Source organism: Macaca thibetana, chromosome 2, assembly GCF_024542745.1.
Source record: "Macaca thibetana thibetana isolate TM-01 chromosome 2, ASM2454274v1, whole genome shotgun sequence".
In the NCBI taxonomy this organism is placed as follows: Eukaryota; Metazoa; Chordata; class Mammalia; order Primates; family Cercopithecidae; genus Macaca; species Macaca thibetana.
Genome location: NC_065579.1, coordinates 14,976,655 through 14,996,183, shown reverse-complemented (window position 1 = coordinate 14,996,183; position 19,529 = coordinate 14,976,655). Strand labels below are relative to the sequence as shown.

The 19,529-nt window shown below is 41.4% G+C and overlaps 1 protein-coding gene across 1 annotated transcript in view; it reads right to left on the bottom strand.

Annotated features, from left to right (window-relative positions):
• Positions 1-901: 901 nt before the first annotated feature.
• Positions 902-19,529, bottom strand: part of SUSD5 (sushi domain containing 5) — a 68,587-nt gene continuing 49,959 nt past the window's right edge. Inside the window, exon 5 of the mRNA XM_050779417.1 lies at positions 902-4,906. Coding sequence (XP_050635374.1) covers positions 3,615-4,906 — 1,292 coding nt within the window. The 3' untranslated portion in view covers positions 902-3,614. The remainder of the gene's footprint in view (positions 4,907-19,529) is intronic.

The following is a 19,529-nucleotide window of genomic DNA, read 5'->3' as shown; positions in this document are numbered from 1 at the left end:
TGCAGGGCCTTTCCTATTGCTGAGCTCTTGTTGGCTCCCTAACAGGTCCCCACCATCCCTTGATGGTTCCCCTAACTCTCCCCACACCTTTGTGAACAGTCCCTTCAGCTAACCCTCTAATTACTCCTTTGAGTGTCCTGTGAAGAGAAAGGGGATAATCAGTTCTCTCTTAGGCCAGCGCTTCTCAAGCTTTACCATTCATGCCCGCCACCTGGGCATCCTGTTAGATGCAGATCCTGATTCAGCAGTCCTGGGGTGCGGCCTGAGATTGTGTACTTGCTTGCAGTGCCTGGGCTACCGGGGCAGGAGCCACACTTTGAATAGTGAGGTCCTGGGTGTTTCGTTGCAGTGAAGTGAGTGGTCTCTGGTTGGGGCAAGGAAGAGGGAAGTAGGGAGGGAGGAGGGGCAAGAGTGCCACAAACGTCCCTAAAATCCTGCTGCAGGAGGTAACACAGCTGAGAGGTAGGTTTAGAAAGGACAATCTTAGATCTTAGATATAGTAAGTATTAAGACATTATTTTCAAGATTACTAGAGAATTTTTTTTTTTTTTTTTTTTTTAGATGGAGCCTTGCTCTGTCCCCCCAGACTGGAGTGCAGTAGCATGATCTCAGTTCACTGCAACCTCCACCTCCCCGTTCAAGCAGTTCTCCTGCCACAGCCTCCCGAGTAGCTGGTACTACAAGCGTGCACTACCACGCCCAGCTAATTTTTGTATTTTTAGTACAGAAAAGGTTTCACCATGTTGGCCAGGCTGGTCTCGAACTCCTGACCTCAAGTGATCTGCCTGCCTCAGCCTCCCAATGTACTGGGATTACCAGTGTGAGCCACTGTGCCCAGTGAGATTTTTTTTTTTTTTTAAACCATGGTGCAGTAGCCTAGAAATAAAATACATTCAGCAACTGTTGGGGCAATAATTATTTATTTTAAATATCTCAGAAGCTTTGTGTTAATAGAACCCCCTCCCCCAATTTTCATGAGCATTAAACATTCACCATTCTCAAAACATGCATGACATACAATTTAGATTTATAGTATTTTAATCATTCCCTTTCAACATGCAGTTTTAGATTCTATAACATTAATTTAGAGGATACCACACCAATAAGATCTTAAAAACTGATGTGTTGGGTTTATTTCACAGTTCATATCTACAAATAAAACATTTACATGTATTGATAATTTGTAATAAATTTATTAATACACATGTATTAATATTGCCTATTTATTTGTTGGTATAAATTCAATGTTTTGGGTTATTCCATAATAATAGTTACTAACACAGTCCCAATGCTGGAACAGAGGTCATTTTATATAGTTAAAAATAGAAAAGTTATCTTGCAGTAGATTACGATCTAATTTATAAATATATACAGTCTCTGGCTTTTATTCTATTATGTTTTGCTTTGGCTACATGCAGAAAGCATTTTATTCCTATTGTTCTTGACTTCATCTGATGCATAGGTATTCTAGTTGGTGCCTTCAGGCTTTATTTTACCCAACTATGGGGACTAAGATCTTCGATTATGCTGCTTTTCTTTATGGCTACTTCACCTAGTATTTTTCCAAAGCTTGCTGAAAAGAGGTGGCAGGGTAGAAAGCATGTTGTGAATTATTTTTTCCTTAGGTAAAACACCACCAACAATTTTTCAATCATAAAAAAGATCAGGATTTCCCTCTACCACACAAAAACACTTAGACTCCTATGGTGTCTCAAAATAAATGTATTGTGTTCACCTTTTACCACTGGTAACTATTTCCAAGAAGGTGATTCATATTAGAAAAATATAACATGTTTCATTTCTGTGCCAACATACAGGAGACTATTGCAGGTAGCATTTGGGCAGCTTCAAATGCCACCTCAGCTGCACACAGCCATGCCTGACTTCCACACAACACACACCACATACTCATCTTCTGTGCCTTTAGGAGTTCAGCTGGCCTTGAAGTTCACATTTGAGCTTATTATAAACCAATAGGCTCTCAAACTTGAGTGCACATCAAAATCACCTGGAGGGCTTGTTAAAAACACAGAGAACTGGGCCCTACTCCCAGGGTTCCTGTTTCCTGAGTCTAGGGTGGGACTAGAGAATTTGCATCTCCAACAAATTCCCAGGTGATGCTGATGCTACTGGTCTGAGGACCACACTTTGAGAACCACTGCCATAAACCATACTGGCTGAGCCACCCTAAGAAATGATTTAGATGCCATGAAATGGGTTGTCCAACAGACAGGATGGATTCTGTTTCCACAGAGCTCCCGGTTTCCACACTAGAGAACAGATCAGCACAGATCATTTCATACTCTTTTACAGATTCTTCTGCTTCTCCATCAAATATGTGCCCATACTTGATATCCTGGTGTTCGGCCCTCTGAAAACATTTCTTTTTTTTTTTTTTTTTCTCCCGTGTCATTCCCTCTACTGGAGTTCAGAGAAATGGTTAATCCTGAGAGAGGAAACCAAGGACTGAGTTTTGTTAGTCCTGGCAAAAATTCCAAGACATTCCTAGGCACAGACTGGTCAAGGACAACTAGGCCACTGCTTCTGAGAGGAAATGGTACTTACTGGTACAAAGCTAACTTTGTTTTTAAAAAATAATAGCAAATCCTTAACCAGGAAAGATTGAAAATAAAATATAATAAATGATAGGCTGTCCCACAAAATGGAGGGAACAGAGGGGGATGTGTGTTTCTTCATTCCTCACCTCCCCCAATAAAATGTCAGTCTTAAATTCCCTCTAATTTCAAGAAACAATGAAAAAAGAAACCTCAGAGCTTCTGGACTGTGTCCTGGCTCTTGGTTCATCTGCCCTCAGCAACATCACAACATTAAAAGGAAACAACCCATTATTCTTCCATATTCCTCTCCCAATAATTCAATATCCATGTCCTAAATAATACTGCTCTCATACACTTGGTTTATCATGGCTATTTATAAAATTTCAGGGCATGAAGCTGGTGATCTTCTTTCTTCAAAAAGGTAATACTGTCATGTGGCCCACACCTGGAATCCTAGCACTTTGGGAGGCAAAGGAGGGTGGATCACTTGAGGTCAGGCGTTCTTGACCAGTCTGGCCAACATGGTGAAACTCCATTTCTACTAAAAATACAAAAAAAATTAGCCGGGCATGGTGGTGCATGCCTGTAATCCCAACTACTTGGGAGGCTGAGGCAGGAGAATTGCTTGAACTTGGGAGGCAGAGGTTGCAGTGAGCTCAGATTGTGCCACTGCACTCCAGCCTGGGCAACAGCATGAGACTCCATCTCAAAAAACAAAAACAAAAACAAAAACAAAACAATAATAATAATAATACTGTGATGAAAGAAGGGGCGATTTTCAACCTCACACTGGAAACAGGGCCCAAGCACAGGTCTGGGATTAGTGTAGTCAATTCCACGGCAGATGGTGAAGACACTGATGTGAGTGATGATGCCACCAAAGCCTCCCTGCCCTCCCAGGTGCTCCAGAGACACTTCTCAGCCTATAAAACAAAGGGCTGAGGAAAACATGATGAGCCCCAGTCCACCTGCGTCATGCTCTAGTAAATTATCAGTGTGATGTGTCACAGTTATTTTCCTCCCCAGTGGCTTTGGGAGAACCCACTCCGAAGGTGCCTAGACCTTCTCCATCTCGATCTGCTGGTGGTAGTGCCGAGCCTGCCGCTGGCCAACATTCAGCTTGTACACGGAGCTCTTGTGCTGGTACTTGCGGTAGCCCCACACCATCCCCACACCTGCCAGGAGCAGCAGTAGGCACAGGACGGTGACAATGGTGGCGATCACAGGGCCTCTACTGAGGCCAGGACATCCGCCCCCCACACAGGACTCCAAGGTGGGATGAAGTTCCTCCCTCGTACCCGGCCTGGGGCCTTCCTGTCCGAAGAAGTCTTCAGACAGCAGGTATGGGAAGCTGTCCTGGATCTCAGGAGCAGTGGTTTCTCCTGGAGGCTGGGTGGTTGCCATGATCGTTGAGGGGATGTGGTTAGGTGTCTGCTTGACAGTGGTCGCTGTTAATATCTCCAGGGTGGAGCTGGTAAGCTCATAGGGCAGGGTGGCCATCGGAGACTCCTCTGTGGTGAATCTCCAGGATAGAGTTGACTGGTACTTGGTCAAGTCACCATCCCCATTGCCCTCAGTCTCGGACACACTCACGGGTCTGAGCGCCAAAGCTTCCACATCTAGCATTTGAGATGGAAGAATTGAACTATGGGTCATGCCCTCGCTTGGTGTGAGGATGCTACTCCAGGGCTTCTTAACTTCCACAAGAATGGGCTGATCAGGAGTAAGTAGGATGTTTTCATCTAGTCCTACTGACCCATCCCCTCTGTCCCCATCTTCTTCCTCTTCTGCCTCTGTCTTCCTCCAAGCCCCATCTGTCACAGGGTAGCCATCTAACCAGGACTCATCACTGCTGCTCACCACTGGATCCCCTGCCTTGCTATCATTCTTGCCCACAAATGGCCCCAAGGGACCATCAGTGTTGTCATAGATCACCTTAGTTTCAGGTTCACCTGGGACCAATTTTACACCACTGTGGTTGTCTCCAGCAGAAAACTGCTTTTTGGTGTCATCATCCACCTCCTTTTCCAACCCAGGCTTGTGGAAAGCCTCAGCAGGAAACCAGAACAAGTGCTTCTGGAGCAGCCGCGATCCTGGCGAGTCTGCAGAGACACTGCTCCCAGCGCCAGGCAAGCCTGTGGTTGGCACAAAGCCTTTATCCTGGGCTATGTTTTCTCTCCCCACAGAAATGGAGACCAGATGGTCCTGTTTTGGAGCCTTCTCAGACGAGTCTCCCTGACTCCTGTCCTCTTCTGCCTCTGTCCGGGAATCCTCCATGAGCTCTCTGAATGACACAGATCTGTCATCAGGGAAGTTATCTTCATAGTCAATGTGTGCCTCAGTCTCATCTGGAAGGAAAGAGGGAAAAACCTCATTAGCTCCAAAGGCACAGAGCCAGTACAGAACACAAGAAAAGGAAATTAAAAGCATAAGGGCTGGGACAGAATAAATAATACTGTTATTATTCACAGATGATATGACTGCGTATCATAGATAAACCCAAAGAATCTACATATGAACATTACAATTAATTACAATTAACATCTGAGCTTAGACCGGGCATGATGGCTCACACCTGTAATCCCAGCACTTTGGGAGGTCCAGGCAGGTGGATCACTTGAAGCCAGGAGTTCGAGACCAGCCTGGTCAACATGGCAAACCCCCATCTCTAATAAAATACCAAAAAAACAGCCAGGCATGGTGGCATATGCCTGTAATCCCAGCTATTCAGGAGGATGAGACATGAGAATTGCTTGAACCGAGAAGGTGGAGGTTGCAGTGAGCCAAGATCACATTACTGCACTCCAGCCTGGGTGACAGAGTGAGACTCAAAAACAAAAACAACAACTCAAAAACAACAACAACAAAAAACATGTGACTTTATTAGGGATACTAGGTCTACAGTAAATATAAACATCAATTAAATTTCTAAATCTTGTCAATAAATAGAAAATTAAAATTTAAAAGGATGCCATTTACAATAACATTAAAAAAAACCAAACACATAGGAATAAATCTAACAAAAGATGTGCAAGACTTCTACATGGAATGATATAAGACATTGCTGAGCAAAATTAAAGAAGACTTAAATGAATGGAGGAATAGATCATGATCATGTAGCAGAAGGCTCAAGATTGCTAAGTTGGCAATTCTGTCCAAATTTGATCTATATAGATCTAATACAATTCTAATAAAAAATCTCAGACATTAACTGAATGCTAAAGTTTATGGAAATGCAATGAACCAAGAATAGACAAGGCAATATTGAAAAACAAGAAAAAGCTGGAAGACATATGCAAAACATTTCAAGATTTACTATAAAACTGAATTACCTTTTAAGGCTGTGGTATTGGCACAAGGACAGATAATTAGATTACATTAAAATTAAGATCTTCTGTTCATTAAAAGCTACCACGAGGAGAGTTACAATGCAAGGCAGAGTTAGAGAAGATATCTGCAACACATATAACTCCAAAGGGCTCGTATCCAGAATTTAAAAAGGACTCCCACAAATCTATACTAAGTAGATAGACAAACCATAGAAAAATTGGCAAGATATTTGAATTGGCACATCATCAGAAACATATCAGACTAGTCATTAAACGTGGAAAGAAGCTCAACCTCACTAGTAAGATAGTCATAATGAGATACCATTGCATAGCACCAGAATGGCTAAAATTAAACAGATCGACAATATCACATGTTAACTAGGATATACAGCACTGTTAGTGGGAGTGTGAACTGGAACAACCACGATGGAAAACTGTTTGTGCATCTCTACTAAAATTGAACATATGGATGCTCCATGACACAGCAATTCCACTCCTAAATATACACTTAACAGTAATGTGTGCATATGGGCACCAAAAGACATGCCTAAGAATGTTCATAATCGTAAAAAACTGGAAGCAATTCGAGTGTCCATTAACTGCAGAACCGGTACATCAATTACAGGATACTCAAACAATGCAAATCTGTACATCAATAAACATGAACCAACCACTGCTTCCCACAACAAAACAGATGAATTGCATGGCCATAATGTTAAGCCAGGCACAAAAGAGCACACTCTGTGTTGATTCTATTTATATAAAGCTAAAAAACAGGCAGAATTGATCTATGGATGTCGAAACTCAGGATGGTGGTTACACTTGGGTAAGAGAGAAGGGGTGATGATTGGGTCTGGTACAAACAGGACTTTTAGGGTGCTGGCAATATTTGATTTCTTCACTGTGTCAAGGCCTAAATATCTGTGTTTATGCTTGATAAACACCTGGTTTGTTGCCTTATGATTTGTATGTATTTTATAATTAAGTTAAAAATGCATCTTTTTTTTTTTTTTTTAAGACAGAGTCTCTCTCTGTCTCCTAGGCTGGAGTGCGGTGGCGCAATCTTGGCTCACTGCAACCTCCACCTCCCGAGTTCAAGCGATTTTCCTGCCTCAGCCTCCCGAGTAGCTGGGATTACAGGCGCACACCACCACGCCCAGGTAATTTTTGTATTTTTAGTAGAGACAGGGTTTCACCATGTTGGTCAGGCTGGTCTCAAATTCCTGACTTCATGATCCGCCCATCTCGGCCTCCCAAAGTGCTGGGATTACAGTCATGAGTCACCACGCCCGGCCCCCAATGCATCTTTTAAAACACTGATTTGTTCTTTGTAAAACTTCCAAGTCATGGGATGATGCTGTAAAGTATTCTGAATCCAACTGAATAAGTTTCAATAGAGCCCCACAACTAGAAGCCCAGAATGTAAGGACAGTCCGACGAGAGGGGAATCAACTGGTCAGGAAAGCTCAAGAAGCTGGTGTCCTCAGAAGACAGCAGCAGCCCTTTGAGCTTCCCCTCTCTCAATGGTCTTTGAAAGCCAAGTCCTGCTGGAAGATACACTTAAATTATTAAAACAGACTGGTTCTCCCACTTAACTTTCAACTTTGGAAGAACAAAATGCACAGAGCTCCAGAGTCAAGGTCTAGATGGAATGCTGAGGTGTCATGCGGTGCACTCCTGGGTTCTGAAACTAGATTCGTGGGTATCTGGCTTATTTCTAAAGGCTATTAAGAGAATAAGACTCTGTATCTTGCTTATTTAATGACTGACAGAGCTATACATAAAATTTAACAATCTTTTCTGATCTGCTCCTGAAATGTAAGCCCATTCACTTTACATGTGTCCTCGGTCAGAAAAGGGAAAGAGTGGATGAAGAGCAAACATCACTGATAAATATCAAATGCATGTGAGTTTTATGCTTAGAAAAGGATGGCCAATGATTATACCCCATTGTGTCCTATTCACAAAACCTCACACAAAAAACACATCAGATGGCTGGACCATTCTTATCAGCCTTGTAGAATTCAAATACAGACTCCCAGTGCTCAACCAGGCGCCTCCCTTCACATTCCCTGTTATATCCTCATTTCAAATTCTGCACTGACCCGCTCCTTCATTCAACAGACCTCACTGAGTGCTGACTATGTGCTAGAGCTTGGGATCACTGGTGAATAGGATAAATACTCCCTTCCCCCTTGGAGCATATGGGACAGAATCTCTCTTGCATCCTATAGGATTGAACTTCAATGATTTTGTGTGCACAAATTTTCACCCAATATTCTGAACGAACATCAGGTTTTGCATTGAAGTACTGTCCTTCCTTCAAAAACAACAAAATGAAATGAATGTCACTATGACAGAACTTTTCTCTACAATTTACCCAAAACATATAGACAAGTCACACTGAGATTTAAGGTCATGACTTGTATCTTTGACCTCAGGATAAGGGGATTAGATTGCTTATGCACATGTGTGTCCTTACTGGCTGTGGAAGACAGATTGCAGTAATGGCCACAAATCTCCACTTTTTCCTGCATCAAGTCCTTTTGCAATGTGCCTTTGCACGACTTCCCATGAAAAGTTTGGGCCTGTTTTTCCATCTCTAGAATCTGGGCTGACCTCGTCCTTTGTTTTGACCTACTGAATGCAATGAAAGTGTTGCATGCCTTTGCTCTCTGCCTTGGAGCCCTGCCAGCTGCCATGTGAACAAACCGGGATGCTGAAACATAAAAGACCCCATGAAGGAGAGGCAAACGTCCCAACTGAGGCCACCCTAGATCAGTCAGCTCTGGCTGACCACATTCACCTGAGTGAGCCCAGCCCAAACTGCTGACTCAAAGAACTGGAGCAGAATAAATGATTGTTGTTTCATGCCACTAAGCTTTTTGAGGATGGTCTATTATGCAGAAAAAGCTAACTGACACACTAGCAATAGTAATGAGCTGCTTGCGGGGCAGGGCCCAAGGCACTGTGTCCCTAAAGTACAACAGTGCTTATCTACTATAGGTATTCTTATAGGTATTCTTGACTGAGTGAAAAAGTAAATGGTTCCGGGAGGAAAATGGGGAAAATCTGCAACAGCTCAGATCCCAAGCTTCTCTTCATCCCTACCTTAAAACTGTTCTGCACTGAGATCAATTTCCAGGAGCACAGTCTCCCGAAACACAAGAGGACTATAGGCCCACTTCTAAATTACATGGAATGAATTACTTGTACCCATAGTCTCTCATAACACCCCAAAGACCCTCTGAAAAGACGCCATTGTTGAAGGACCAATTGAATACAAAAACACACACGGGTGTGCACCACATACATGCACACAACACACACCCTCACATACTGGTGAGCAAATCGCTGTCACAGCCTAGCTGGTGAGAGCATCTCTTCTCATCCCAGCCTCTCCTTGGTGCCCATATTCTTATCCATTTAAAACGGTGGCCTAGTAGAACTCTCTCCCCATTGCTAGTCAGTTTCAAGCAGAGTGGTGATCCTGCTCCATCAAAGTTTGCTCCTAATGCATAGAAACTTGGCATTCCACACGTCTGACCGGTCATTTTTGCCCCAAATCTGCCCCAACCAATTTGTTTTTAATTAAAGAAAATAATATATTCTGCGGTGCTGCAGAAGAAATTATATTTGCGAAACAATACACATTTGCCAGTTGTCTCCTAGAGGTTCTGCTGTTGAGGATGAATATCCCTGTCCTCAGCCAGAACCCAGCCCCCTTTCATGAGGGGATAAGGTAGGAAGCAGTAACTCTCCAAGATCATTTTTCCTCAAGAAGCTTCCACCCACTTGAAAGCATAGGTCACACTTCATGCACCAGCTGTAATGCCAGGCCTCTTTCCACATGTTATTTTACTATGGAGTATTTTTTGTTGCCTCACTGCAGCCCCAAGACATCAAACCGTGAAGGACCCCAGATTCTATTTTATTCCATGGTATTTTTGTCATTTCCCGTTCTTGCTTGCACGAATCTGGACAGTGCATTAATTTTCTTTCAGGTCATCAACTCACTGACTTTCAGTTCACTGACTGTCGGGAGTAAACAAGCTGTTTGTGCTGAACTCAGTCAGCATGATGAAAGGGACCAACATCTGCACAGAGCTTTACCAAAGGCAGTCCCGGCTGATGGGAAAGCCAGCGGCCTGTTGGTGCCAATGTGGGTGCTGAGTCTAAGTGCTTCCTCACTGTCCTCACAGACCGCCATCTTGTCACCTCTGCAGATGCCAAGACTGATACGGTCCATAGGAAGGCAGAATTCTACCCAAATAACCAACAGCTAAAAGAAGTGTGACTGTAGGGATACTCAAAATCTTCCAGCACCTCAGAATATCTGTGGCCCTGATAAGTCTCGCTGTAACCTCTGTTCCGGCTTCTTCCCTGTCTCTTCTGCTCACACCCCACATTTCACTTCCATCCGCCCCAGTGCCCCCTGCTTTTTTGTTCTTGCTTCTGACTGCCCCTCCATCTGCTCTTCTTCCTCCTTCTTCTACCTCATCACTTATGTTCCAGACCACTTGAATATGTATTGGGGACACAGGCCAAAATTGCCTTATGAACAGGGTGCATTACAGGCCATGCTTGAAAATATCTAAGTGTTCCAGTTGAAACTGTATCATATATTTTTCCTCCCCTGTACCTACCAAAATGGGAAAACACCACCACCACACACACACACACACACACACACACACACACACACAAACACAAAACTAGGCTTACTGAATGTGAATTTCTAAAAATGAGGAAACTATACTAAACATCAGTAAAAACATTTTACCAATAGCAACCTCACGAAAAGGGAATAATATATTGCAATGAATTTCATACACTAGTTACCAAGAGGAGAAACAGAGGATTCTAAAGAAGAGTAGAAAAGCATGGCCTGCCTTAGCTCCTCACCCACCCTCATCCTTCAGAAATGGTACTGGGAGTCAACAAATCCTAGAGAGAAGCAAAGTGGATGGAGAGAACCAGTAACCAGGAGGGCTGCTTCTTCCTGACAGAATAAAAAATGCCAAGACTTCACATTGTTCAGGGGAAGGAAACTTTGATATAAAACATTTAAAACATTTCTGAGGAAAAAGGAGAACCCAGAGTTTTAAATAAAATTTTTTTTATGTTTTGTAGAGACAGCATCTCACTATGTTGCCCAGGCTCGTCTTGAACTTCTGGTCTTGAGCAATCCTCCCACCTCAGCCTCCCAAAGTGCTGAGATTACAGGCATGAGCCACTATGCCCAGTCAAGCCCAGATATTTTAAAGACAAACAAACAAACAAACAAGAGTAAATATCCAAGGCAGGGGGATCATTTGAGGCCAGGAGTGAGAACAGCCTCGGCAACAAAACGAGACTCCTTCTCTTAAAAAAAAATTAACTGGGTGTGGTGACACACACCTGTAGTCCTAGCTATTCGGCAGGCTGAGGCAGGAGGATCACTTGAGCCCAGGAGATTGAGGCTGCAGTGGGCCATGACGTGCCCCTGCACTCCAGCCTGGGCAACATACTACTTCAGTTGACTTGTCCCCTTACAGCCACCATTCCCTCTTCTGGATTAAAGGATTGTTTCACAATACAAAACTTAATAAGAAAGTGAGTGCAACAAAACAAAGCTCAAAGGTAATGTGTAAAATAACAGAATGTTAGGCATCAAATTGAGGACCAATGTAGCATCATGACAGAGCTAAAAAATCAGTTAGAAACTTCAAAGAACAGAGCAGACTGAGAATTTTATAAAACAGAAAAAAAAAGACAGAAGACATATTCAAGAATCACTACAAACCTCAAGCAGAATAAATTCACATAAATTGCCTATAGCCATACCAAATTAAAACTGCTAAAAACCAAAGACAGAAAAATGTAAAAGCAACCTGTGAAAGCAAATATATAATGTTTGATAAAGCAACAATAAGATTGAGAGGTGACTTTTCAAAAGAAACCATAAAAGCCAGAAGACAATGTGATAAAATCTTCAAAATGTTAGAAGAAAAGAACTGCCAATATGGAATTTCTTACTCTGAAAATGTCATAAATGGAAGCTCAGAGATGCAGGAAGGAAAGAACAATGAAATAGTAAATATGGAGGCAGAGCCAAGTGAATGTTGACTGCATAAAACAACAATATATACACACACACACAATATTCATTCAAAACATTTGACAATAGCATAGAAGCTGGGAGGAGGTAAATGGAGTCAAAGTGTTTGATGGCTTTAAATTAGCCAGGAAATGGTGTAACTATTCATTAATATTAAACTTGTATATGTCAAGGGTGCCTGTTATAATTTCTAGAGTAACCACTAAAAGGAGAGTAAAAGACGATTAGAAGGTAATAGAAGGGGTAAATACAGTAAGTAAAAAATGCTTAATTGCTTCAAAAGAAGGCAGGAAAGCAGAGGAAAAGGAACAAAGGACAAATAAGAAAGAGAGAAAACAAAAACAACAGTAATTTTAAACCCAAATCTACTGATGGTTAAATGTAAAATAGATTAATGCTACTATTAAAAGACAAAAGTTGTCAGCTTGGATAAAGAAACAGAACCCATGTACACGGTACTTATAAGAGACACACTTTAAATATAAGCACACAGATGAGTTGAAAGTCAAAGACTTAAAAAAAAGTCATGAAGAGGCTAACCAGCAAAAAAGACTTTAAGGCAAAAAATACTAGTAGAGATAAAGAAGGTTCTTTCATAAAGATAAATGTTTCAATTCACCTGGAAGATATTAAATTATAAAATTGTATGTACTTAAAAATAAAGCCTCAAAATATAGGAATCTAACAGATATGAACTAAAAGAAGACACTGATAAATCCATGATCATAATGAGATATTTTAAACATCTCTATCATTAATAATTATAACAAATAGAAAAAAGGTAAGAATACAGATTTGAACAACACACTTCATAAATACGACTTCTTTGAAATACATAGATGACATCCAACAACTATAGAATAAATGTTCTTTTCAAGTGCACATAGAGTAATTTTTACAAAATTGACCATAAAAGAAGTATCAACAAACTTTAAAAGACTGAATCATACATACATTTTCTGGTCATAGTGAGATTAATTCAGACAAAAAATTACTTTAAAATTCCCCCCTATGTATGGAAATTAAACAAAATACATCTAAATAACTCATGGGTCAAGGGAGAAATTACAGTGGAAATCAGAAAACATTCTAACTGAATGATAATGGAAATATGACATATCAAAACATGTGGGAAACAGCAAAAGCTGAGCTCGGTGGAAGTTATATCTTTAAATATCTATGTGAGAAAAAAAGAAAGGCTGAAAAATCAAATTGATTTCTGGAAGCTGGGTAAATAAAATTAAGTTAAACACAAAGAAATAGAAGAAGGAGATTTTTAAAAGAACAGAAATAAATACAAAAACACACAATAGAGAAAATCAACATAGTCAAAAGTTAATTATTTGAAAAGACTAGTAACATTGATAAACTCCTAGCAAGGCTAATTAAGAAGAATTTAAAGAAGATGCAAATGAAAAACATTAGGAATAAAAGGGACATCATCACAGATGTTTCAGGTATTAGAAAAGACAATAGCAGGACCTCATGATAAAAATTTATATCCAGGAAGTTGGCTGGCCAACGTGGTTAAACCCTATCTCTACTAAAAACACAAAATTAGCAGGGCGTGGTGGCACATGCCTGTAATCTGAAACTGGGAGGCAGAGGTTGCGGTGAGCTGAGATCCTGCCATTGTACTTCAGCCTGGGAAATGATAGCAAAACTCCATCTCAAAAAAAAAAAAAAAAATTATGTCCAGCAAACTAAACATTCTGATGAAATAGAAAAATTTCCAGAGAAATACAACTTACCAAAAGTGACACAAGAGGAAATAGAAAATTTTTATATACCATTAACAAAACTGAATCTCTCCACACACACAAAACTCTAGGCGCAGGTGGCTTTGCCAATGAATTACATCAAATGTTTAGGAGGATAATTCCAATCTTATACAAACTCCTCCAGACAACAGAGAAAGAGGAAATACTTCCCAATGTATTTTATACATACAGTGTAACCTTGGTACCAAAACCTGGCAAGGATCTGATAAAAAGGAACTATTGCAGACCAATCTCACTGAACATAGATGCAAAAGTCCCATATAAAATGTTGGCAAACTGAATCCAGCAAGAAGTTAATGTCAGTAAGCTGGGGTAAGCTTTAATATATTAAGTATATGTTAAAAGTTAATATATTAAAAGAATAATACTTATACCTAGTTAGATTTATCCCAGGAATTCATCATTGGTTTAACGTTTGAAAAAAAGGAGTTTCAGAAAAGCACCTGACAAAAGTCAACAAGATAAAACCCTTAGAAATTAGGAACATGAGGAAACTTCCTTAACCTGATTTTAAAAATATACCTTTTTGTTTCTTTTAAATATATATAGGCTGGGCCAGGTGTGGTGGCTCATGCCTATAATCCCAGCATTTTGGGAGGCCAAGGCGAGTGGATCACTTGACGTCAGGAGTTCTAGACCACCCTGGTCAACATGGTGAAACCCTATCTCTACTAAAAAAATACAGAAAATTACCCAGGTATGGTTGCACCTGCCTGTAATCCCAGCTACTCAGGAGGCTGAGGAAGGAGAATCACTTGAACCCGGGAGGTGGAGATTGCAGTGAGCCAAGATCTTCCCACAGCACTCCAGCCTGGGTGACAGAGCAAGACTCTGTCTCAAAGAAAAAAAAGATATAAATATAGATACATAGTTTCCTTTATATAAAGCCAGTCACAAAAATGAACCTAATACAGTGTGATTCCACTTACATGAGGCTTCGATAGTAGTCACATTTATAGAAACAGAAAGTAGAATGGTGATTACCAAGGGCTGAGGGAAAAGAGAAAAAGAAGAGTTTTTGCTTAATGGGTATAAAGTTTCAGATTTACAAGATGAAGAAGTTAGGGAGATCTGTTTCATAACAATGTGAATATACTTAACACTACTGATCTGTACACTTGAAGATGGTTAAGATGGTAAATTTTATGTTATGTGGTTTTTATCACAAGTTTTTTCAAAAAAAGGGAAGGATTAGTAAGTTATACTGCATTAAAATTCTATTTATGAAAGATACTATGAAGAACATGAAAAGGCAACTTACCTAACAGAAGACATTTGCAACATAAATAACCTTGAAAGTTCTGGTATCCAGAATAATATAAAGGACTCCTACAAATAAATATAAAATAAACAGACAGCCCAGTAGAAAAATGGGCAAGAGAATTGAATAGGCACTTCACAAATGAGGTATTCTAATAGCCAGAAAACATATGATAAGGTGCTTAACATCATTAATCAGGGAAACTCAAATTAAGTGATATCACAACATACCCATCAAAATGGCTAAAAATTTACAAGACTGTCAATACCAATTGTTGGTAGGGAGGTAAGGCTCCTAGAACTCTTATACATTGCTCTTCAGAGGGTAAATTGTTACAACCATTTGGGCATTATCTTGTTGAGTATTATCTACTAAAGTTGAACACGCATATGTGCGTGAACACACACACACACACATACCCCTGTATGATCCAGCAATTCAACTGTAAATTATTATATAGACAAAATTCTAGAAAACGCAAAACTCTAGAGGAATACGTGTAACATGGTCACCAAAAGACCTGTGCAAGAATGTCCTTATAATAGCTCCAAACATGAAACAATGAAAAATAATCCTAACGGTAGAATGGAATAGCCCACAGCAAAGAAAAAGAATGAACAGCTCACAGAGCAACATGTATGTGTCTCACAGATATAACGTTGGGTAAAGGAAGCTGTATACAAGAGTACATAATGTATGCTTCCACTTAAATAAAATTCAAGCGAGGGGGGTGAATGTAATTTATAGTTTAAGTAGTGTGGATAGTGGTTACTCTAAGGGACGCTGGGACTGAAAGGGAGCACCAGGAGTGTTTCTGGGTGGCTGGTGAAGGTCTATTTCTTGACCTGGGTGCTGATTACATGGGTGTGTTTATGGTATGATAATTCACTGAACTCTATAATCTTTAATTTTGAAATGTTCTGTATTTATCTTACTCTTAAGTAAAAATATGAATAGACAATCAAAAGTGGACACCACGTACCAGGAAAAACTGGCCCAGTATTTGGCTGCTGAATGCCAAGGATGAAGAAACAATTTAACTGATATTCAGGAAGAAAAGGCAAATCCCATGCAAGAACAAAATTAAATCAGGCTTGCCTAAAATTTAACCTCATCATGTTCAGTGATAGAAAAGAACAATGACTATAATCTTTGAGGGAAAGAAAATGTAATTCAACAATATTGTACTTTGTTAAGATGTCATTCGATTTTATATTAACAGTAGGCATTCATTCATCTTAAGATGTCTGTGCTATCTCAAGAATAATATACTGTGTGACCAGGTGCAGTGGCTCATGCCTACAATCCTGGCACTTTGGGAGCCCGAGATAGGAGGATCACTTGAATCCAGGAGTTCAAGACTAGCCTGGACAACATAGTGAGACCCACTGCATTGCAGCCTGGGTGAGACAGTGAGACCCCCATCTCCAAAAGAAGAAAAAAAAAGAAAAAGAAAACACACGGTGTAATATTACGCATGTGTTACTTATGTCACCCTGTAAGCCAGCTGCTGCTGGTATTCCAATTAAGAATTCACTCTGGGATGGACAGTTAGCATTCCCACTAGAAAAATTCATCCTCCATATGTGGCTAATACAAGTACTTCTTTATTTGTACCTTGACCAAAAACATTGCTTTGCCAATTAGTACCCTGAATATCTGAAATGGCTTTCTATTGGTAAAACTAGTGACCTAGGCCGGGCGCGGTGGCTCAAGCCTGTAATCCCAGCACTTTGGGAGGCTGAGACGGGCGGATCACAAGGTCAGGAGATCGAGACCATCCTGGCTAACACGGCGAAACCCCGTCTCTACTAAAAACACAAAAAATTAGCCGGGCGAGGTGGCGGCCCCTGTGGTCCCAGCTACTCGGGAGGCTGAGGCAGGAGAATGGCGGGAACCCGGGAGGCGGAGCTTGCAGTGAGCTGAGATCTGGCCACTGCACTCCAGCCTGGGCGACAGAGTGAGACTCCGTCTCAAAAAAAAAAAAACAAAAAAAAAAAACAAAAAAAAAACTAGTGACCTATTAACTACCAATGATAAACATTAGAAATGGGTTTTCACTAGTAAAATGAAAGGTATATATGATATGGGGATTGGGTAAAGATACCTTAGAAATACTTCATGCCCTTATACGGACAGGGTAAAACCAATTTAGATCTTGATGGTGCTTGACACTTGAACCCTAAAAGGTCTCATTTTGGGACTAATGTGTTACTCACCAGAACGTGGGGAACAGCATCCATCCAGAACAGAGTTCGCCGCTGTCACCCTGCGCGGATCGCACCATCCTGCCCTCGCTGCACAGCCTGCCCAACTCCCCACTAGCCCAGGCACTTCCTGAGAACAAGGGCATGTCCCCCCTGCCTTTGTATCCCACACACACACAGCATGGTGTATGGCATATAGTAGGCACTCCACAAATGTTTGTTGAATAAATAAATTAGTGAAGAAATGAATTAGTGGATGTGAATTCCATTTTTATAAAGCTTGATGCATTCTGGAAGTCCATCAGCCAAGGCATCATTTGATTCGTGAGAGAGGCAAAGAATGATAAATGACTTTTGAGTTCCAGTATTGGGGATAATCAGTGTCCGCTAACTTCCACCTCCTGTGTTACCCATCCCATGAGCTTAAATACTGGTGGCTCATGCCTGTAATCCTGGCACTTTGGGAGGCCAAGGCAGGTGGATCACCTGAGGTCAGGAATGCGAGACCAGCCTGGCCAACATGGCGAAACCCTGTCTCTACTAAAGTACAACAATTAGCTGGGCGTGGTGGTGTGCGCCTGTAATCCCAGGTACTCAGGAGGCTAGGCAGGAGAATAGCTTGAACCCGGGAGGCAGAGGTTGCAGTGAGCCGAGATCACGCCACCACACTCCAGCCTGGGCAACAAGAGTGAGACTCCAACTCAAAAAAAAAAAAAAAAAAAAGATATATATATATATATGTATATATAAAAAACATAAAGTTAAAAGGTACCTGGAACATGGGCAGAAGATGAGTATGTTCTCCTCTCTCACCTTTTTTGTGCAGGAAACACTGGCCTAGTGTTTAATGTTAGAGCGAGGATTTGGGAAAGGTCAGCTCACCCTGGCTGTGGCCTTGACCTGGACACTTACAGTCTGAGCTGTGTGTTTGTGTGTGCGCATGCATGTGTGGGTATGTGTGCATGCATGGATTTGCACGTGATTGTGTCTGTATGTGTGTCTAAGGTTCTGCCTCCAGAGCTCCCTCAGGCTACAGCAACCCTGGGCAGAAGCCCAGGGCCCCGAACTAAGTTCTTCCTGTCTCCCCGGGTTCGCAGGTCAAGGTCCTGACTTAAAAACAGGTTGTCAGTATATCACAGTTTCCCCAAAACCTCAAATGAAGACAAGAATGAGTGTTTACAAATAGCCTACTTATGAAGAAGTATCCAAAGCTTATTTTTCTCCCCATGGGGAACAGTAACATTTGTTATTCATCAGAGTTCAACCAACAAGCACATTCTGCCCACAAGATGGAGAAGCCCAGCTCCCTGCCCGTGGAGGTGCTGTATCTCTCACCTCCGCTCTGCTTTCCTGAATCTGCGCTCTGACTCAGATCATTCAGCTATCCTTCTAGCCCTGCCCTCACCCGACCCTCTCTGTGAAAACCTGTGCTAACACAACACGGGGCTTTCTGATTTAGACAAACAAGTCTAGGAAATGTAAGCTTTGTGGCTTCTCCTGGCAAAACCCAGGTCATTCACTGTGCATTTATATTTAACTGCTACTTTTGGAAAACAGAAGAGCAAAGAAAAGCACACGTCAGGACTGAAAAGCGCAGGCTGGCTTGCGCGCTGCTTGTGTCTCTTATCAGAGTGGGATGTGGCTGGGGGCTGCAGGAGACAGGCCAGAGCCCAAAATCCAGGGTTCTCCCAGGGCTGCTACTTTCCATCTTTTTTCACTTTGCTGCCTTTCTGGAAGCCCCACACGTACCCTCTTTTTTTTCCCCCTCTGTTCTTGGCTACACAGCCTTTAAAAATAGTAATTTTAAAAAAAGACAACCAGACAAGCCAGAAATAACCACTGGTTCAATGAACCTCTGAACAAATATGGCAATTTTTGTTCCTGACAAGGAAATTCTAAATTCAGTTTCAGTCTCATGCATTCTTCTATGAAGGAAATTAAGTCTAAAAGACAGAGAAAAACAGAAAGAGAAGTTAATTTAAGAAAACAAAATAATACCTGCAGAAATCAGAAAAGAGCAAAGGAACTGACTGAGGGGACAGCTAGTTTGCAAGTGGGCAGGTGTGCTGCCCCGAGGCCTCGCTCTCCTCCCCATCTCAGAGCCCCTGGAGGCAGCACATTGCATGATGCAGATATCAGGATAGGACATGCCTGGTTTTATTTTTTATTTTTGTGGTTTTGAGACAGAATCTCACTCTGTTGCCCAGGCTGGAGTGCAGTGGGGTGATCTTGGTTCACTGCAACCTCCGCCTCCTGAGTTCAAGTGAATTTCATGCCTCAGCTTCCCAAGAAG